Source organism: Chiloscyllium punctatum, chromosome 9 (assembly GCF_047496795.1).
Source record: "Chiloscyllium punctatum isolate Juve2018m chromosome 9, sChiPun1.3, whole genome shotgun sequence".
In the NCBI taxonomy this organism is placed as follows: domain Eukaryota; kingdom Metazoa; phylum Chordata; class Chondrichthyes; order Orectolobiformes; family Hemiscylliidae; genus Chiloscyllium; species Chiloscyllium punctatum.
In genome coordinates, this window is record NC_092747.1 from 43435818 (window position 1) to 43458598 (window position 22781).

The 22781-nt window shown below is 39.8% G+C and overlaps 1 protein-coding gene across 7 annotated transcripts in view; it reads left to right on the forward strand.

Moving 5' to 3' along the window:
- The window catches only part of sacs (sacsin molecular chaperone), a 140564-nt gene extending 118409 nt beyond the window's left edge, over positions 1 to 22155 (forward strand). For all 7 annotated transcript variants that reach the window (XM_072577360.1, XM_072577362.1, XM_072577359.1 and 4 more), the window contains one exon: positions 7539 to 22155. In XM_072577360.1, coding sequence (XP_072433461.1) covers positions 7539 to 19105 — 11567 coding nt within the window. In that variant the 3' untranslated portion in view covers positions 19106 to 22155. The remainder of the gene's footprint in view (positions 1 to 7538) is intronic.
- The last annotated feature ends 626 nt before the right edge of the window (positions 22156 to 22781 follow it).

The window sequence follows — 22781 nt, forward strand, 5'->3', positions numbered from 1 at the left end:
ACTCTGACCAATAAAGGAAAGCATACCAAACGCCGGATTCACTATCCTAATGATCAAAGAAATTTGGTAAATGTTATTAGGACAAGGCAAAGTCTGGGCAGGGCAGGTTTTAGGATGTATGGAGTTATAAGAAAAATGAGGGAGTTTTCCATAGATTAGTTATGTTTCAAGGGAGATCTCAAGATAGAAACAGAAAGAAGAGACTATCACTGCTAATGGCTTGAAAATTGAAGCAATTTATTGGCAAGTGAAAAGAATGGTACAAGATAATGAGACTCCGAAAGACAACTATGAGCCAAGGATCCACCTTCAAGATAGCACACGAAGATGATGAGTGACTGAAATAACAAGGAATTTTATTAATGAAAGTGGAAAGCTGGTTTATATTTGAAAAATAAATGTCATGACACTGGTATGTTTAGCTCTGCTCTGTAAGTCTGGCACTGAATTTCAAGGTCATGGACTTTCAGAAGTGAATCATGGTGCTCCGAAATGAAATCTTGTTGAACATAATATTGCTTTGTAATCATTAATTGTGTTTCAGTTTAAATCTGAAAGCTAAGTAGTGTCTTGACCTTTAAAGTTACTTTTTTTTTGTACAAATGGTAAGGAGTGAAGTCATGTACATTGTACCAACTTAAACTAATTAGGACAGAAAACAGTGAAAATCAAAACGTGGATGATCTCAAGGATGGGTTTTAAACGTTAGAAGGTTGTAATAAGAAGGAGAAATTAAGTGAGGCGGGTAGTGTAGCAGTTCTGAACATTGATCATGTTGGACAACATTTAAAATTGTTCTATGTTCAAAACTGTTACACTACCCGTCTCACTTGGTGTAAAATCTGAAAGAACTGCGAATACTTAATTCAAAAACAAAAATGGAATTTGCTGGAAAAGCTCAGTAGGTCTGGCAGCATCTGTGGAGCGAAATCAGAGTTAATGTTTTGAGTCAAGTGACCCTTTCTCAGCATTGATCAATAGTGTGTGTCTTTATTCCATTCAAACCTTCAGCAACAGATCATGGTTATTTTCAACCAGAAATATTTCTGACCAGATTTGCTGTATACTCCAACACTTCCTCAATGATGACTGGTTATACCTCACATCAGCTGGGTCAAATGGAAAGAGCATGTAGGCTATGCCCACTGTCTATTTGCACTAGGAAGAAACATGGGATCTAGGTTTACATATGCAGTCAGTGTCCAACCTACTAGGGGGTGGACATACTGAAGACACAATTATAGCCTCAGGTGAGCTTTGGGTGTCCAAGAGGTGGCCACTGATCGTCCTGCCATTTTTATCTGTATGCTGTATCAGTGAAATCACTCTGTGTGTGATGGCTCCTGGTTTCAATAGTGTGCAACTCGGGAAGAAGAGGAAATCTACAATGGTGTATTTTGACTTTTGGTGGGGCAAGAGAAAAGAGCTCAGCAGAGCATTGAAATTTATAGCATTAACCAAACAAAGGCAAAAGGACATGCGCATAAATACAACTTTGTGCAACTGGGCCGAATATCCATTAGTAAAAATTCAGCATGATCTGAATTTGCTTATCTTTTAGAGAATGTTAAAGTGAATGGGGGAGGTGTCACTAGCCCACTGAGCTAAGATGACTACAGTTTACTGCAGAATAAAATGATCAGTGTGGGTTCAACACTCATGCTAACACCTGCATGGTAGTTCCTGAACACCTGCCCCCTCACCTTACTCTGTACTCCTGTAGTGGTTAGCTTCAAGTGATCCGCTTTAGTAGCAAAAAGAGGAAGGTTGATCATTTGTACAGTGCCATGGTGAATCTTCACCTAGAGTATTGATCTTTTCAAACAGGGCCCAGGATTCATGAATACACTCTTGAAGGCGCTTATGGGTTGCTACATGTCACAGTGTGGAGAATCTCATTACCAACCAATATTGTGGTACTGATGCTTAGACTATTCCCTAGTATCTGTCCAGATTGCTGATGCATAGGTTGTTAGGTTTTGGACTGATGAAGGCAATCAGACACTGCAGATTTGTGTTTTTGTGTGAAAAATGAGTGTTTGAGATGCATAATTAATTGTTTGCAAGCTTATCAAATGTGACATGCACATGTGTACATAAATGCTTCACATTTTGCCTTAAAGACTTAGTACAAAATGGAATCACTTTCAAACTTTTCTGATCGATTTCGCAGGCTGGGAAACCAGATAGACGGGGGACTTCAGCTGGGCCTCAAATCCCCAGCCGCTGCTGCAGGCAGCTTTGAGGTTGGAGGCCGTCTTCTTCCTTGCTGCCTCCATCAATATCATCTTCATTCAATTGATAACGATCCTATCCAAAGATTCCCTCTTTTGTGAAAATTCTATTCTTTCTAGATTGCATTGCAAGTAGCTACCAGTACAATCCAGACTTTGGACCTTTTGAGGTCTTCAGTGCTTCTTTTCCCCCAGAGGCTTTTGTTTGATGGCAGTTTTGATTGTAACACGTTACAGCTGCTGAATTTGAGTTCCCGATTGGAACCATAGACCATGAGTACAGAGGTTAGCTCTTGTCTGCACTGTTGGTCATTACATAGGAGTTGCACATTAAGGAATGGAAATTGTCGTTTGCAACTTGCCTTCTGGAGCAACATGGATGCATTCTGTGGTGCCTTGAATTTGGGTACTTCTGGAACTGGCAGAATACCCAGTGTTATATTTCCTTATGAACATGAGGAAAGTGACAAAAATATTAGTTGTAGGAATTAACTATTTAATGCAAACATGATCTGCAAACTGGCTGATGTTATCGGCAACCTAAATGGAGCTTTAGGCAAATAAGTTGAGGATAGCAATGACCTTTGATGCAAGAAATAATATTGTGACAGTAACCTACATTTAATTGTAAATCTGTGATTTCACCAGAGAAATGAAACCTTCTTATTAACTACAGGTATGCTTTCCTCTGTCTGTGTGCTGCTGGAAAGTTAAAAATTCCTGCAAACATTCTCTCTTCTCTTCACTCTCGACTGAAGCTCTGTTCACTCTTCCTTGCTGCTCCATTTTCCTCTTGCTAGATTGGAATCTTCAGATCATCTTCCCATAAAGGATAATGTTCACTGCCGGAGACCTTTTAGGAATTTAGTACACCCCAGATGATGCCTCCTTCTCCCAGTTCTTTTGGTTCCCTAGTTTGCCAAATCCATCCACGCCTCCAAAATAAATTTAGAGCATTTTTGTACATAACAAGCCTTCAAATGTCTCAGTAAATGGCTGTCTCTCAATTTGTGCAAATCACGGTTTTCAATTAGGAGCAGGAAGTGGCAGGAACAACATGGGCAGGGAGAAGAATGATGTTGTGATCTTGAGAATGGCATTTATCTTTGATTTTCTTGTTTTTTTTGGTGGCCCAATGAAGGGCTACCCTAAAATCTGAGAAAGTAAACAGATAAAGTCAGCCACCAGTTATATTTTGCCCGCAGCTCAGAAATGCATTCATGCAGTGGAGAGATGTCAATCATCCCCACAAAATTTATCTTTAAGTTTTATTTTAAAATGAAATTCCAATGGTCTTTTAAAAATTTGTATGAGTCAGATGTTCAGTGTTTAGAATGTATTGCCCCAACTACTATAAGTTGTCTATTGATGTGAACCATCTTTTTTTAGAACTTGCACTTTAGGCATTAAGCAGTAAGTACTTTTCCTCTAGCCACTGAAATTGTTACTGAATATCACATTTTCGCAAAATGAGCACTTGTTTTCAGAAAAGCTGCATCTACTTCATTAAATGCTACAATTATTGTACCATTATTTTAACTTGATTTATAGCGAACCATTGCATGCTATTTTAGGATAATCCCAACAATGGAAACAATCCAGACTGTCTAAGGTGAATGTCTTGATATAATCCCTCCTCCTTCAATCAACTTTGATTTTGGATGTAATCTAATTTTTAAGTAAGTTGGCTGGTTCCACATTGACAACTCTTTGAAGCTAACTATATCTTGTCTATGGGTGAGTTTTGCATATTTCAATGAGGAAGTTTAATATATAATATTAAACTTCCTCATTGGGGTGGCTCAGTGGTTAGCATTGCTGCCTCACAGCACCAGGGTCCAAGGTTCGATTCCAGCCTCAAGCAACTGTCTATGTGGAGTTTGCACGTTCTCCCCGTGTCTGTGTGGGTTTCTCCCGGGTGCTCCGGTTTCTTGTCACAATCCAAAGATGTGCAGGGCAGGTGCATTGGCCATGCTAAATTGCCCATTGTGTTAGTTGCATTACTCAGAGGGGAAATGGGTCTGGGTGGGTTGCTCTTCGGAGGGTCATTGGGCCAAAGGGCCTGTTTCCACACTGTAGGGAATCTAATCTAATATGGAAGCACACTGCAATGGTTAAAGGTGAATTGTGTCCATCAGTGTTTAGTAGAATGCTTTTGATACATTGGAACATTTCAAGCAGTCAATGCAACCCCGGATTCTTAATGCACATAACAATTCACATTAAAATGAATGAATTAGTTGAGCAAATAGGTATGAACAGGTGTAATATAGTTGAGATTATGGAGACACGACTGCAAGGTGACCAGAGATGAGAATTGAATAACTGACTGTCCCTCAATATCCAGAGATATTCAGTTTTATGAAGGACAGACATAAAAGATAAGGATTGAGGTGAAAGAGGAAATTATTGCAGTAGTGAAGTGGAATCTGTATGGGTAAAACCTAGAGACATCAAGGGGCAGAAAACAACAGTAGGGGTTGCAGTTAGATGCCCAAACTGAAGTAGTAATGTTCAGGGAAGACATTCAAAAGGCAATTAGTAACACAGGCAATAAAGGGTTCTGAATTTAAGCTAAAGAAACTGTGATGAGAGGAGATGTGGACTGGTTATGATAATTTAGGGAATGTAACTAAAAGGGATAGCAATGGTGAACATTTAAAGAGTTCATGCAACAATTGTTATTCCTGCTTGGCACAAAAATAAATGGAAAAGGGATCCCTAACATGACTAACAAAGGAAATTATGGATAACATTGAATCCAAGGAAGGGCCATACAAATTGATAAAAAAGTGCAGTAGACCAGAGGGTTGGGAGCCGTTTAGATTTCAGCAACAGAGGATTGGTTAAAATTAGGGGGGGAGTGGGGGGGGGGAAGTGGTTGTGGTGGGGTTGGTAATAGAGTACGAGAATAAGCTTCTGAACAGCATGCGAACTGACTGTAAAAGCTTCTATAGTTATGTGAAGTGTAAAACGCTACAATCAGAAACTGGGGAAGTTATAATGGGAAACAAAGAGTTGGCAGATCAATTAAATGCATATTTTGTTTCTGTTGTCATGAACGTAGACACAAATAACATCCTAAAAATGTTACAGAACATGGGGTCTTATGAAATTTGAACTGAGGGAAATTAGTAATAGTAGGGAAATGGTGTTCAGGAAATTGATAAGATTAAAGGCTGATAAATCCCCTGGGGCTGATAATTTATATACCACTGTACTTAAGGACGTGTTTCTAGAAATAGTGGATATATTTATCATCTTTCAAGATTCAATAGATTCCATGGTTGTACCTATGGATTGGAGGCTAGCTAATGTAACCCATCTCTTGAAAAAGGAAGTACAGAGGAAGCAGGGAATTATAGACTGGTTAGTCTGGCATTGGAAGTGGAGAATATGCTAGAGTCCATTATAAAAGATAGAAGAGCAGAGCATTTGGAAAACAGTGACAGGATCAGAGAGAAGAAGCGTGCCTTTCTGGAAGGGAAGTCGTGTTTGACAAATCTATTGGAACGTTTTGCAAGTCGAGTATATCTAGTAGAGTTGGAAAAGGGAAACCTGTTGGTCTGGTTTGACTTTCAGAAAGCTTTTAATAAGGTCCCATGCAAGAGATTAACATATAAAATTAAAGCACATGGGATAAGATTGGCATGGACAACAAACTGGTTGGCAGACAGGAAACAAAGAGTAGGAATAAAAGGTCTTTTTCCAAGTGACAGCCAGGTGACTAGTGGTGTACCACAAAGATCTGTGTTTGGATCCCAGCTATTCATATATATTAATGATTTAGACGAGGGAAATAAATGTAATATCTCCAAGTTTGCAGATGAACAAAGCTGGGTGGAAGACTGAGTCGTGAGGAGGTCGCAGAGATGCTTCAGTGTGATTTGGGCAAGTTGAGTGAGTGGGTAAATGCATCGAAGATGTCGTGTAATGTGGATAGTTGTGAAGTTATCCACAAAAACAGAACAGCAGAGTATGAATGGTGATTGATTGAGAAAAGGGAAGTGGAACAAGACCTGGGTATCCTTATCCAGTCGCTGAAAGTAAGGTGCAGGTGCAGCAAACATTGAAGAAAGCACATAATATGTTGACCTTAAAGCAAGAGGATTCAAACACAGGGGCAGGGCTGTCTTTTTGTACAGGGCCTTAGTCAGACAACACCAGGAGTATTGTGTGCAGTTCTGGTCTGCTTATCTAAGGAAGGAATTTGTGGCTATGGAGAGAATGCAGCGATAGCTTTACCAGATTGATTTTTGGGATGGCAAAACTGACATATGAAGAGAGACTGGATCAGTTAGGACAGTATTCACAGGGGTTTAGAAGAATGGGATGGGGGCTGGGGTGAGGAGGGCGGTTTGGGTGGAGGGAGAGGGGGCTGATATCTCATAGTAACCTATAAAATTCTGACAGGACCAGGCAGGTTAAAGGTAGGAAGGATCTTCCCAATGACCAAGAAGTTCAGAGTCAGGGATTACAATTTAAGGATTTGGGGTAGACCATTTAGGACTGTGATAAGGAGAAATGTTTTCACCCAGAAAGTGGTGAGCCTGTAGAATTCTCTGCAACAGAAAACAGTCAAGGCTAAAACATTGAACATTTTCAAGAAGAAGTTAGATATAGTCCTCATGGCTAAAAGGACCAAAAGATATAGGGACAGGGGAAAGTAGGAGCAGGATGCTGGATGATCAGCCATGATTACATTGAATGGCAGAGCAGCCTACCCTTGCTCCTATTTTCTATGTTTCTATGAAAATTACATCTTTCTCAAACAATTCTTTGTTGAATTTCCACAGAATTATATTGTAATGTTGATGTTTGTTTACAGATAAGCTGCAATCTATAACAGCAACTCCAGGTTACCCTGAAGCCTTTTTGAAATATTGTCGGAAGAAGGTTTAGGAGTAACATGGAAGAAGTTTGTTTTCCCATGTTTTAGAATATGTCAAGACATGACCTTGTCAGGTCAGGAGATATGAAATATATAATAAATGAGTGAAGACTTGAAGAAGGAAACACTTGCCAAAACCATTTGATAGGATTATATATGTATCGATGGATTTAAAAATTTTGCCCATTTTTGTGATTTTATTATCTATGTGCATTTTACAGATTTTGCCATAATTTTAAACAGGATGAAAGTTGTTAATGCACCTCTTCTTCTCTAATTATACTGTAAACTGGAATGTATTGTTCCCATTAGTAACAATTTCTCATTTCTGTATGATTAGGTTAATTTTTAAAAAAATTTAATTATGAATTGCTCCTTTTAACTCTTTTATTTTTACTGCTGCTAATATATAGGTCGGCTCTGCACACAACTGCAAATAATGACCTCTGATCGTTCAGCACGTCTTATTAAGGAACTGATGAATACTTGCTGGCCTGGAAGAGAGATGATGGTGCAGTGGTTGCCAGGAAACGTACAGAAGAAGCACCCACCCATGTCTTGGCTGACAACAGTCTGGAGATATTTATACCACAACTTCCCTGACGACCTGACTCCGTTTGAAGAATTACCATTCATCCCCAAGATGCCGTTGGACGAAACTCAAACCACAGTTCATCTTTTACGTCTCCGAGATCCATCTCCCATAATCATGGAGGCTGACAATGAATCCCAACTCCCTGAGCTCCTGCCAGACACAGTTGAGAAACTTGGTGGAGTTGTCATTAAAGAACTTGACCCATGTTTGCAGCACCCCCTTATAAAAAGATACATCCATTCTCCTTTGCCTAGCACTTTGTTACAGATCTTGGATAAGGCCGCACCACAAAAGGTTTTCAGTCAGGTTATGTTACTACCTCCAACACACAAAGTTGCACTGAGATGTTTCCTAGCTAGTTTGCCAGAAGTGAATGATCGAGACAAGAAAATTCTTCAGGAATTGATGATCTTTAACAAAGTTGAACCATCCTCTGAGAAAAGCAGCCGCAGTTTTATCGCGTTAAAAGGAAGTAAAGTCTTGCATCACACTGCGAAGCTTCCACCAAACATCCGACTATCCATTCCAGTAGTAAATTGCAGCGATGAGGCTTCAATCCGGCTTGTTACCTTACTGAAAATTGAACAATTAAAAAGTACAGACTGCTTAAAGATTATATTACAAGACATTGAGAAAACCTTTTACTCTACAAAGGACATCACAGATATTGTGGTTTGGATTCTGATCAATTTAGCTTTCCTCAAGGAAGAAAATGTATTGTTTGTGGAATGGCTGAGGTCCTTGAAATTTATATCTACTTCTCAGGGAAGATTAATGTCAGCTAATGAATTGTTTGATCCTGAAATAGAAACATTACAGAACTTGTTTTATGCGGATGAGAAAACATTTTTTCCTCCAGATAGTTTCACCTCAACGCCAGATATCTTACACGCTCTGAGACAAATAGGTTTAAAAAATGAAGATCAGATAACTGAAAAGGAAGTTGTACAAGTGGCCAAAAGAATTGAAGTGCTGCAGAGCAGTAACAAAGTTGAGCAAGACCTGGTGACCAGAAAAGCTAAAACATTACTTGCGATTCTGCATAAACAAAAAAGTTTATTGTTTTCGACTGAAGCAAAGGCAACAATGCAGAAGTTAAAGTGGGTTCCAGTCTGTAAGAAACGTCCTTTGAATTACCCTCAATCCCTAGCTTGGAAAGGAGATCTGTTAGATTTTCACAAGGCATGTGAAATGCGAGATGTATCTGAAGCTGTATTATTGGGCTCTGCAGTGCCCCTTGTGGAGAACATCTCCTTGGAGGTTAGAACATTGTTGGGTTATTCCAAGGAGCCCAGTCTGAACAAGGTTTTAGGGCACTTGAAGAATGTCGTCGATTGGCACACATCTCAGGATTTCAATGATGACGAATGGTACCAGTTTCAGCATTTTTTGCTTGATATTTATGAATATATGCAGGGCAATCTGGAGAAAGGTAAAGAAGCCTTCAGATCATTGACATTTCCCTGGGTGTGGACAGGAAAGCTTTTTTCTGTTCCCGAGCAGGTAGCTATAAAACCAATTCCAGATCTTGATCTGGAGCCTTACTTACATATCCTTCCAAAAACCATGGCAAAATATAACAAGTTGTTTACCTTCTTTGGAGCACTGGAAGAGGTAAATACTGAGTATGTCTTCAGCATTATCAAGAGTGTCAAACAACAATGTGTTGATGAGATTGTTGAACAGGCAAATAAACAAAACCTACTTCTGGTACTGAATATCTTAAGATGGTTATATAGTAATCAGATCCAAGTTAGCCTTGATACTCCAATACCTATTCATTATGGCAAAGATCGCAACAGATTAATAATGGAACCCATTCACAATTGTAGCTACTGTGACATCAAAATAGATGATCTTAATGAATTGCTTGATGATTCCTTAGACCCCATCTACTTGGTACATGAGGACATCCCTATGAAAATGGCTCAAGCACTGCAAGTGCCATGCCTTAGTACCAGGCTCATTAACCCAGAGAACCTGGGCTTTGAGCAGTCTGGACAACGAGAGCCACTCACAGTGCGCATCAGAAACATTCTTGAAGAATACCCATCAGTTGCAGATATATTCAAGGAGCTGCTGCAAAATGCAGACGATGCTGAGGCAACTGAATGCAGCTTTCTGATTGACACACGGAGAAACGCAGATATCCGAGATAACCTTCTGGATCCAGGAATGGCTGTGTGCCATGGGCCTGCTCTGTGGTCATTTAATAACTCTGATTTTACAGATTCTGACTTTCTAAACATAACCAGACTAGGTGGATCACTGAAGAGGAGCGAGGTTGACAAAGTTGGGAAATTTGGACTTGGGTTCAACTCTGTGTACCATATTACAGACATCCCTATAATTTTAAGCCGTGAGTTTATGATAATGTTTGATCCAAATATCAATCATTTGGGAAAGCATATCCGTGACAAAACAAATCCTGGGATTAAGATCAATTGGAACAAACACCAAAAGATGTTAAGGAAATTCCCCAATCAGTTCAAGCCATTTGTGAATGTATTTGGTTGTGATTTGCCACTTACTGTTGAGAAGCCTTTCTGCTATTTGGGAACTCTTTTTAGACTTCCTTTCAGAATGGAAGAGGAGGCAACAGTCAGTGAAATTAGCAGTGTGTCCTACAGTACAGAGGATATCTATTCTCTGGTTAATGAGTTTAGCTTGTGTGGCCACAGGCTAATTCTCTTCTCTCAGAATGTAAATACCATGTTCCTAAACTACTTAAAATCAGATGAAACTGATCCTGCCTTGGCACAGACCATCATTGCCATCAAGAAAATAGTTTGTTCATCGAAAGCTGTGACCACACCTATGAACATCTTAAAAGAGGCTGCAAAACTGATGAAAATGCTTGCTAATACAAGACATCTTCCGTCTGAAGCACCGAGGTGTGCCTGCATAGTACAAATTGTGGTAGATGAATTTTTTCAGGTGTTCAGACGGATTGTAGATCTCCAGTCGCCATTATTCAGAGGTCCAGAAGAAGAAACTACACCTTTCTTTGAAGTTTCAGCCAAAACAGCAGAGAACAAAAAGGTAAATGAAGACCTACCACAAAAAGTGACTGAATCCACTACTTGGTTGATATGTTCATGCATGGATATTGGAGAAGCTCTGATATTTTCACTGCAAGAAAATGGAAGAAGATTAGGACTTGTCCCATGTGGGGCTGTCAGTGTTTTGCTGTCTGAAACAGAAGACAACAAGTGGAGCATTAAAACAAATGGCAGTGCTTATGGGGAAGTGTTCTGTTACTTGCCTTTGAGAATCAAAACTGGATTACCAGTGCATATCAACGGTTGCTTTGCAGTTTCCTCTAATCGAAAAGAAATCTGGAAAACAGACACAAAAGGGAGGTGGAACACGGTATTTATGAGACATGTGATTGTTCAAGCATATTTAGAAGCTCTCGCTGTGTTACGAGACATGGCTGTTAATGGAGAACTTGTTAATTACAATTATTATACCCTCTGGCCTGATATTGCCTTGGTTCATGATGACTTTGCTGATGTGTGGCAAGGCCTCTATGAAGATATTGCTAAAGGAAGAGGAAACAAACTGACAGAAGTATTTTCAGATGGCACTTCCTGGGTTTCAATCGAAAACATTAGATTTTTGGATGATGCTTTGCTTCACAGACCAGTTGTTGGACCTCTGGCTTTTGAGATACTTTTGAAGTTCCTTAAGAAGGCAAAGCCTCAACCATTGTGTGCTGTGGAGCTTCCATCTTGGGTCAGAGCTGGCTTTGAAGAGGCAGAATGCAAGAGTATATTATTGGAGAATACCTTTTCTGAAAGGCAGTTTTTTACAGAGGCATTTTTCCCATACATTGAAGAGCTTGAGGCAGAGCTGCGAGATCCTTTAATGCTTTACGTTCTTGATGAAAAGGTACTGGAGCTTTCAGGGTTTCTGCGTGTTACCTGTTGCATACCAGCTTCAGGGGAGCACCATCAGCTATCTGTTCCCTCAAGACTCATCCATCCAGAAGGTCGAGTCGCTAAGTTATATGAGCCAAGCGATGGGCGATTCCCATTTGGAACTACGCAAGACTATTTGAACCCAGTCCGTTTAGTAAAACTGGTGCAGCTTGGCATGATTAAGGATGACATTTCATGGGAGGATTTACTAGAGCGGGCAGAGTCTGTGGCAACACTGAATCAAAGTGACCACGGAGCAGCTTGCCACCGTAGCAGCATCGTTCTGAGTTTAATTGAAGAGAAAGTGAAGTTTCGGGATCACAGAGCCAAAGACTTTGCTGAGAAATTTCAATCCATACCCCTCTTTCCTTTTCTAAAAAAGCCTCCTGGTTTCACATTGCAGTGGAAAGGAAATGACTTTCAGCCTGAAACCATGTTTGCAGCAAAAGAGCTTTACACCGCCGAGTACCAGGATGTAGTTTGCCTTCTACATCCTATTTTAAATGAACATCCCCCCAGTAAAGGATGTGGTCCCTTATCTTCTGGTGTTAAAGATCTCTTTGGGTTACTGAAAAAACCACCTATTCTTGTAGTGTTGGATCAGTTAAAGAAAGTAGCCACTTGCTCTGATGGTATTACCCTGTGCCAAGAGAGCATCACAAATGCTTGTTACAAATACCTTCATGAGGCCATGTTGAAGAATGAAACTGCAAAGTTACAGATTAACGAAGAACTTCAGAACTTTAATTTTGTTCTGGTCGAAAACACCTATGTTGAGTCAGCCAAGGTTGCATTCCACCTCAACTTTGATGCAACTCCTTACCTGTACCAGCTCCCAAACAAGTACCGAAACAATTTCCGTGAGTTCTTTGAAAAACTCGGCGTCCAATCTTCGTTCACAGTCGAAGACTTTGCGTCCGTCCTTCAAGACCTAAAAACGGAATGTGCCCAGGAGCCCTTAAGCGAGACTAATTTTCAACTCTGCCGAAGAATCATTAGTGAAGGTGTGTGGGGTCTCATTAGAGAGAAAAATCGAGACTATTGCAAGAGAAAGTATGGAACGCTTCTGTTGCCAGACAGCGAGCGGTTCCTTGTTTCAGCGAAATCCCTGTGTTACAATGATTGTCCTTGGATAAGAGTAAGTGATAAAAGTGTGAAATATTGCCATCCTGACATACCAAGAGAGGTAGCGGTTAAACTTGGAGCACTCCCGAAGCGCCACAAAGCTTTAGAGCGTTACGCGTCCAATATCTGCTTTGCAACTCTTGGCAGTGAATTTGGACAGAAAGAGAAGCTAACCAGCAGGATTAAGAGCATTCTCAATGCTTATCCTTCTGAGAAAGAAATGCTGAAAGAACTACTCCAAAATGCAGACGATGCCAAAGCCACTGAGATCTACTTTATCTTCGATCCTAGAGAACATCCAGGAGATCGAATCTTCGATGAGAAGTGGGCCCCCCTCCAAGGTCCTGCAATTTGTGTTTACAACAATCAGCCATTCACAGAAGATGATATTAGAGGCATTCAGAATCTTGGGAGAGGAACGAAGGAAGGGAATCCAGGTAAAACTGGGCAGTATGGAATAGGATTCAATTCTGTGTATCATATAACAGACTGCCCAGCATTTATTTCTGACAATGACGTACTCTGCATATTTGATCCCCATGCAAGGTATGCTCCAGGATCCACCAATGTTAGTCCTGGGCGTATGTTTAGGGATTTGGATTCAGACTTCAGAACCCAGTTTGCAGATGTGCTGAACCCATTTCTTGGCACTCTTTTCAAACTTGAAAATGCCACCATGTTTCGGTTTCCAGTACGAAATGCCGAGATGGCCAAAATATCTGAAATCTGTCAAGTTCCTGTTTCAGATCAAATGGTACAGAATCTTTTAGACAAACTGCGTAGTGACGGAGCTGAGCTTCTAATGTTTTTAAATCACATGGAGAAAATTTCCATTTGCGAGATTGAAAAGGCAACTGGGAACCTAAAGGTTCTCTATTCTGTGAAAGCTAAAATTACGGATGGTGACAGATTGAAACGGAAGCAGTTTCACATATCTGTACTTGATAGTGTCAATAAAAGGAAACAACTTAGCCAAATCCCTGTTCAACAGATTACTTACACTATGGACATTGAAGATTCCGAAGGCAACCTTACAAGCTGGTTAGTTTGCAACAGATCAGGTTTCTCAGATATGGAGAAAGTGTCAAAGTCTGTTATATCAGCCCATAAAAATGAAGACATAACCCTTTTCCCCAGAGGAGGAGTTGCTGCCTGTATCAGCCACAATTACAAAAAACCTTACAGAGCTTTCTGCTTTCTGCCATTGTCATTGGAGACAGGGTTGCCTGTCCATGTAAATGGGCACTTTGCTCTGGATTCAGCCAGGAGAAATTTGTGGCGCGATGACAATGGTATTGGAGTGCGCAGCGATTGGAACAATAACCTTATGACAACGCTGATTGCTCCAGCCTACGTGGAGTTGCTGGTACAGGTACGGAAACGCTACTTTCTAGGTGCTGACCCATCTATAACAGTCTTGCACAATACACCCATTCATGTTTTGAAAGATTTAATGAAAAAGTATATGACCTTCTTTGCTGCTAATAAAGCTGACATACAGCCAGATTGGTACTGCCTTGTGAAATCTGTCTATTGTTGTCTTCATGATGATCTCAAGCGTCTTCTGCCAGTAGTCCGCATACCAAATGCAGACAGTGGAGAACTGCAGCCTACAATTTTTATTAGCTGGGTAAATACGTCCACAACGAACAGAAATCGAGCTTTCTTTGACAATTTGCTACAAGATGAACTGCAGCACATGAAAAACACAGAATACAATATAGCAGTGCGGAAAACCATTGCTGAGAATGTTTACAGGCTGAAAAGTCTGCTTCTGGACATAGGATTTAACTTAGTCTACAGCTCTGATGAAACGTCCAACATTTACCACTGTTTTGAGGAGTCGGGAGCTCCTGTGCAATATGTGACACCTGCTGACGTGCGCGAGTTCTTGCACTCGTTCACATCGCCTGATTCAAGCTGTCACCTTGGAAAGTTACCCAGTCGATTGCACCAAACTACCTTGAAGCTGTTCCACAATTTGAAACTCTTGGTTGACTACTGCTTCAAAGATTCGGAAGAGAATGAGATTCGTGTGGAAGGGCTCCCACTTCTCATTACTCTCGATAATGTCCTGCAAGTGTTTGATGCAAAGCGTCCAAAGTTTCTGACAACCTACCACGAATTGGTTCCATCACGTAAAGAATTGTTTATGAACACACTCTACATGAAATATAATAACATCCTGCTCAATTGCAGGGTTGCAAAAGCTTTTGATGTCAGCAGCTTTGCTGAGTTGCTATCATTTGTGCTGCCGAGAGAATACAGAGCAAAATCTATTGTGAAATGGAAAGACAATTTTGGAAGTGAATCCTGGTTGAAGAACTGCTGGCATTTTATTAGCGACACGATTTCTATTAAGGAAGGGGAGGCTGAGATCAGACCAACATTTGAAACGATCATTGAGATATTAAAAGACTGGGCTTTGTTGCCTTCTATAAAGTTCACCGTTTCCAGCAATAGGATGCTAGTGCCAGAGTGTGATGTTCTGGTACCTCTCAGTTTGATGACTGTCCCTATCTACCCGAATGGCCAGAATGAAAAGGTTTTCAATACCCTGATGAAGGCAGGTTGCATTCAACTAGCATTAAGTAAAATTTGTGCTAAAGATAATATATTGGTTTCACAGTTGTCCTTACACATGGCAAATGTTGAGAGTCCCGCTAGCATTCTGAAGGCTCTTGATTATATGATCCGAACGTCAACACTCAGGACAGATCATTTGTCCGACAATGACTTTGATGTGCTTCTGATATACTTCAACAGCAACTTGAAACAACTGACAGCCCAAGATGACGTAAGGATTCTGAAGTCCCTGCCGTTTTATAAAGCAATTAACGGCAACTATGTCAGTATTTTCAAATATGGCTCATGCTTTGTTCTAACAAAGAGCATTCCTCTAACTGGGATCGATAGATGGGCAATGTCTACTGCTTTTGCATTTCTTGCAGACAATCCCCACCTGAAGGAGCTGTATGCTTTCCTCAATTGTACTCCTATCGATGATCTTGAAGTATATTTGAAGCACTTGCTGCCCAAGTTTGATAACCTGTCCAGTTCAGCTAAGATCGAACATCTGGTGCATTTGAAGAAGAAACTTTCTAACCTGGAGGAAGGAACAGCAATCAGGGAAAAGTTGTTTGAAAAGCTTGAAAGTCTCGCAATTATTCCGGACACATTGTACCGCTTAAAGCCTGCAAAGAACTTTTATGACAGAACAGAAAATGTTTTTGAAGTTATGCTGCCAGAAAGCGCTTTCATTTCTCAGGAGTTTTTTCGGAAACTGGAGCAAGTGGAGAAACCTAAGAACCGTGCGGCGTTCCTTACGTCGTGGATAACGTTCTTCCGAAACATAGGGTTGAAGTACTCAGTCTCCCAACAGCAGTTGTTGCAGTTTGCTAAGGAGATTGGAGCTCATGCTCAACCAGAGAATTGGTCCAAAGAGACCATACAGAACAAGGTTGACGTCCTGTTAAATCATATATTTCAAGAAAGGACAGACCTGTTTTCTGGAAATTTTCTGAAGGAGCTTTCCTTGGTTCAGTTTATCTATCCAGAACGTGCACCAGCAGATCTATTGAAACTTCACCCCCAGTTTCAAGAATTAAATGGGATCCTCCCTCTAATACAGTTCAATGGCTCTCAGGTCAATCCCAAATTCAAGCAAACTGATGTTATGCAGTTGCTGTGGACATCATGTCCAATTCTCCCAGAGAAAGCAATACCTTCAAGTATTAAGGAGCAGGAAAATAGCAAACTTAGTAACCAGGAGCAAGTAGAAGAAGTCCTGGCAATGCTCAATGTCAGTCTGGACCCTCCACCTGACAAAGTCATAAGCAACTGCAAAAACATCTGTAACATTGCAGCTCCAGAGGATGACATGATAAAAACAAGAGTCAAAGTCTTACGCAGTACTTATGAATATTTGAATGCAGAGAAAAAAGATTTCCGTTTCCAACTTCGAGGTGTTGCCTTTGTGATGGTCGAAGATGGTTGGAAGCTGCTCAAACCTGAGGAGGTTGTAATAAGCCTCGAGCATGAATCTGACTTTAAACCTTATCTGTACAAATTGCCTTTAGAACTGGGCACTTTCCATCAGTTGTTTAAACTTCTGGGTACAGAGGATATTGTTTCAACACGACAGTATGTTGAAGTTCTTGGACGTATATTTAAAATATCTGAGGGGAAACAGCTGGAGCCAAATGAGATGCGAACTGTCAAGAGGGTTGTCTCTGGTCTATTTAAGAGCCTTCAGAATGACCCAGTAAAGGTCAGACTTGATCTTGACAATGTTCGAGAGTTAGGTCTTTATCTTCCAAGTAGTGATGGTAGATTAACAAAGTCCAACATATTGGTTTTTGATGACGCCCCACATTATAAAAGCCGAATGCAAGGTAATGTAGGTGTTTTAATGCTTGTGGATCTCAGCCAGTGTTACCTCGGCAAAGACCATGCTTTTCACACTAAATTAATCATGCTACTTCCTTCAAAATTGAGGCCGAGGTTACTTAGCGGAATCTTGGAAGAGATCCTGGACGAAGAAACACCAAAAATATGTCAGTTTGGAGCACTCTGCTCGTTACAGGGTCGTCTTCAGTTGCTGCTATCTTCTGAACAGTTCATCACTGGTCTCATCCGGATAATGAAGCATGAAAATGACAATGCCTATCTGGCGAATGAGGAAAAAGCCAGTCGACTCTGCAAGGCCTTGCGTGAGGGTTTGAAAGTTTCTTGTTTTGAGAAGTTGCAGACAAGTCTTCGAATAAAAGGATGTAGCCCAATCCCTCACAGTAAGAGTGAAACCTTAGCATTCCTGAAGAGATATGGAAACGCAGTGATACATCTGTACATCCAGCATGCAGAGAGCAAGGATATCAATTTCCTCTTAGCTCTAGCAATGACTCTTAAAACTGCAACTGACAACTTGATTTTAGATACCTCCTACCTGATAGCTATGCTTGGCTGTAATGACATCTACAGAATCAATGAAAAGCTGGACAATTTAGGTGTTAAATATGATTCCTCTACTGAACCTTCAAAACTTGAGCTGCCTTTGCCAGGTACACCTATACCAGCTGAAATTCATTACTTACTCCTTATGGACCCTATGAATGTATTTTACCCAGGAGAATATGTTGGCTATCTTGTTGATGCTGAAGGTGGTGATATTTATGGATCATACCAGCCAACCTATACTTATGCCATTATTGTACAAGAAGTAGAAAGAGAGGGAAATGAGAATTCTAGCTTTTTGGGTAAGTATTTCCAAATTGATATTGGGTACAGTGAGTATAAAATTGTAAGTTCTCTTGACCTGTATAAATTTTCGAGACCTGATGAAAGTTCCCAAGGACGAGATAGTACTCCAACCACGCCCACAAGCCCCACAGAATGCCTTTCACCCGGTCTCAGGCCAATTCCTCCCCATTTTCCTGGAAGGGAAAGCCACAGACTGCCAACTTCAAAGAGCCAGTCTCCAAAGAAAATAAAACTGCACGCTCTGCCTGAAATCCTTCGAGAGGTCACAGCAGTGTTAGAGCAGGCTTGGAGGCTACCTGAACCAGAAAGGAAAAAGATTATCCGGCGGTTATACCTCAAGTGGCATCCCGACAAAAATGCAGAGAATCTGGAGATTGCAACAGAAGTCTTTAAACACCTGCAAAACGAAATCAATCGACTAGAAAAACAAGGGCTTGGAGGTTCTGATTTTAGCTCAGACCGAGCATCAAGGAGAGCTTATTCCTCATCATCTGCTCGGTTCCAATCAGAAAAGTTTTCGTTTCAGAGGTTTTATACTTCATGGAACCAAGAAGCAACAAGCCATAAATCAGACAGACAGCATTTTAAAGGGAGGTTTGCATCAGCACCAGGTTCATCACACTCCTCGCGGTTTTTTGTGCCTCCAACTTATAAAACTGTGGGCAATCCTATAGAGGCGCGAAGGTGGCTCAGGCAGGCTCGGGCAAATTTTTCCGCAGCCAGGAATGACCTGCATAAAAATGCCAATGAGTGGGTGTGTTTTAAGTGTTACTTAGCAGCAAAACTCTCTTTGATAGCAGCTGAATATGCAGTCAAAGGCAAGTCTGACAAAGATGTCAAGCCGATTGCACTTGCACAGAAAGTGGAGGAATACAGTCAAAGTCTGGCAGGACTTGTAACCGATGTAAGTACTCTGGAAGCGTATGGTGTTGATGGATTGAGGACCCGGTATCCAGACCTCCTCCCTTTTCCTCTAATTCCAAATGATAAATTCACATCTGAAGTCGCGATGAGAGTGATGGAGTGCACTGCTCGGATCATCATAAAACTGGAAAATTTCATTCAGCAAAAATTATAAGATCACACTCAGTACAATTCACAAATACATGAACTCTAACCAGGGAAGTAGTTCATTATAATCAACTTCCAGACGGCTCCTAGCATTTAATTCAGTCAAGTTTTGTTTCTGGGATAAGAGTGACATGAACATCTGAATGTTTTCCTTATTTAATCTTAACACTTACGTTCATTGAGACTACTAAATTATTTTTATTTAATGAAATAAAATGAATAATATTTGAAAGCTGAACTCAGATCCAAAGCTCCAGCCAGAAATATCTAATTTTCAGTAGAATAAAGGAGCAATTTAAAGTCGATATTGTAGTCTGAGTAAAGCAATACACTGCATTTCCTCAACACTACAGCATTGCAGTGGGTCTTGAGCCTAATTTGCTTTAGTAATGGAGAAAGTGTTGTTTTAAATATATACAGCAAACAATGCTAGTTAGCTTACTTGCTACAAACTGTACGTATGAAATTGCTGTAAAATAAGAAATTTAAAAAAAACTTGCTTTAATCATGTAAAGTGTCTTGAAGACAATTAAATTATCTGATAAGTTATGTAAACACAGAACAACCCTCCTTTGATACAGGAGATTGTTTTCCACAATTGGTTCAATGCTGCACATTATACGTAAATGTAATTTCATTAAAGTCAGAATGTTTAATTATAAGCCATACAGAAAGAACATCCTATGTAAGGTAATTCTGATTCAGCAAAGGAAAATAGTTTTTTTTAAATGCAGAGCTACATCTTCAACCCTAATTAATACTCTGATCATTTATCTGTCATTGCCATCTGTTCAGTCTAATGATGAAATTATTTCAGTGACTTAAGGCTCCAAGTAAAACTTCCAAATGATCATCTCACCTTTCTGTGCCCTCGGGAATTGAGTAAAGCTTTTCAAGCTACTGTTATTTACCTTGAGAGACAAGTTTAAGTTTTATTTTTAACAAAATAGTTCCGTTTTCCCAGTGCAATTGGCAAAGCATGATTGAATTAGCCTTTTTATGCATCATCTGATTGTAACAGTGGTGAAACATTGTGATGTTTGCTGTATCTTCATAATCTGGAATATAGCAGTGTAGGGTAAAGCTGAAATATTTACAGCTGCTGGAATTGAGCTACTGTACCCTATATACAGGCCAGCTTATTTTCCATTGTTTTAATGCCTTAAATACATGCGACAGGTTATGGTAACTTGCACTAGATTAATTGAAGAATTACTTAACCATGCTCTTTGGGGGTTAAGGAGAGTGTTAAGATTTAATTTTCTGTAATGCTTGCAGTTGAACTCCCAATGGCTGTTATTATGCAAACAGGTTATTTTTGCCAAATATATACAGTAGAAAGTCTTGACACTACCCATTCTATAAGTATTCACAAATATGGGCTGGGTCCAAACTGTGGACTATAAAAATGTGTTTCACACCATAGTTTTACAGAATTAATTAAATATAAGCAACTGTTTTCAGGTTTTAGATGGACAAATTCTATTTAATTGTGTGATGAAAACAAAAAACTCATTTTGTATATGCAGCATTGTGCAATATTTATGTTCTTCAAAGTGTTTGAGTACTTGATGTCCCTAATTTTCCAAAAACACTTTATTCATTAAATAAACAGTCAGGCCTAATGGACAGATATATTTTTGACTACGTCACATGACATTTTCATAGCACGTTTCTGCTATTCGTTATGCAGATGAGGTGTGTTTTAATGTGTTTTCAGTTTTACTTTTATATTACTGTATTTTATTAGTGAACAAATGGTAAAGGTGCTGGTCTGCATTTATATATTAATGTGTTTTGTGTATTTTGTTTACGACGTCCTCATATTTCTAGAATTTATTGAAGAGATGGGTTAACTTTTTCGCCTTATTGTGTTTGTAATGAATGTAGTAACAAGATGTGCTTTTGTTTTAGTTTTGAATATAGGTGGATTGGCCATGCTAAATTGCCCATAGTGTCCAGGGACATGCAGGCTAGGTGGATTAACTATGGGAAATGTAGGGTTACAGAGAGAGAGTAGAGGGGTGGATTTGGGTGGGATGCTTTTTGGAGGGGCGGTTTGGACTTGATGGGCAGAATGGCCTGCTTCCACACTGGGGGATTCTATGATTCTGTATGTATTAGCCACTTTATTTGGCATCCTAGATCATTGACGTGAGATGTGTTTTCAATTTTGGAAACATTTAGAACTATTGTTTGGGTTTTTTTCCCCGATGTTGAGTACTATTCCAGCTGTTTTGCTGAAAAATGTCTTTTCTCCCCTGTTGAAAAGATAACTTCTCTGTTTGCCATACAGAACACAGTTTTCAGCATTTTATGACAAAGCAGTAGATATGGTCCATTTATGTTAACTCTCACTACCCAGTGAATCCCTTACCTAGTGTTTCATGTGTATCAACAGTCATCTTTTGTTGGTCTAATCCTAGTGTTGCATTCTCTCTGAGGAAATAATTTAAGCATTTTTTGATTTCCGTAACAAGAAACTGAGGCAGAGTTAGCCATCATCTCTGACTAAGCACAATGTTCTATAAAAGTGACACTTTGCTGATTTCTAAGAACACATATAATGTCTGTAAGTTTTCTATGCATAGTGACATTTGAAACACGTGGGTGCTTTATTTACACTGAATATTTGTTGTAATTTGCTCACTTCTATTCTCTGGGTTTGGATTTCACAACTGCTGTCACAACTACGTTAACACAAATGTCAGTGACTTAAAGCAAAAATTGTGCTCAGTACTCGGGATATCAAAACGCAGACAGGACTGTGTGGCAAGTTAACCATTATACTTTCTTGACATTCAACAGCAACTTCCGTACCATTTAGGTACATTGTACCATAATCACATGTAGAGCATATTGTCTGAATTGATTTTGCTGTTGTGTATATTTGACAGAACTGTTACTGCAAGACTATGGTGTGATGTTTACCAGCAGCTGATAAAATTGTGTACAGGCTGCTGTGATGAGAAATGCATTTTGAAGAATGATTTTAGTACTGCTTTTGACTTTGGAGCTGTTAGCACTGTTAGCTGATGCACCAAGTACCAATGACAATAAAATAACTTCATTAAAAAGTTGTCTTCATTATTATAACTACTAGAACAACAAATGCAATAATCTATGCTGCTTCTAGATTTGGAGATGCCGGTGTTGGACTGGGGTGTACAAAGTTAAAAATCACACAACACCAGGTTATAGTCCAACAGGTTTAATTGGAAGCACACTAGCTTTCGGAGCGACGCTCATTATTTTCCAAATAAGCTTCTTCACTACTTGCCACCACATTTAATAAGAACTGGGTTCCCTCCTTTAATGCTTCTTTTCCACTGGTGAAGAGTGTTAGTGCAGTCAACGCTGAACAAATTCATAATGTGCTATTTATTGATATATAACTATTGGAAATTGTTCCTGTACAGTAATGAGTGGAGGGATAGACATCATTCTGTAATCTTTACAAAATTCAGCAGAAAATGGGAAATAATATATCTGCCCCAAACAGATAATCACTTGGGGTGAAATTGGCTTTGGGCTGTTGCTGGTCTCACACAAAAAAAATGCTGAAGCATATCTGTTGATCACTCTTCTGTTGTATCTCCAATATAAACACCAAAATTGCAACTGGGATTTTTTGTCAGTCACAGACCTTGATTGACAGAGTAAAGAGTCAATTCCCTGATTGG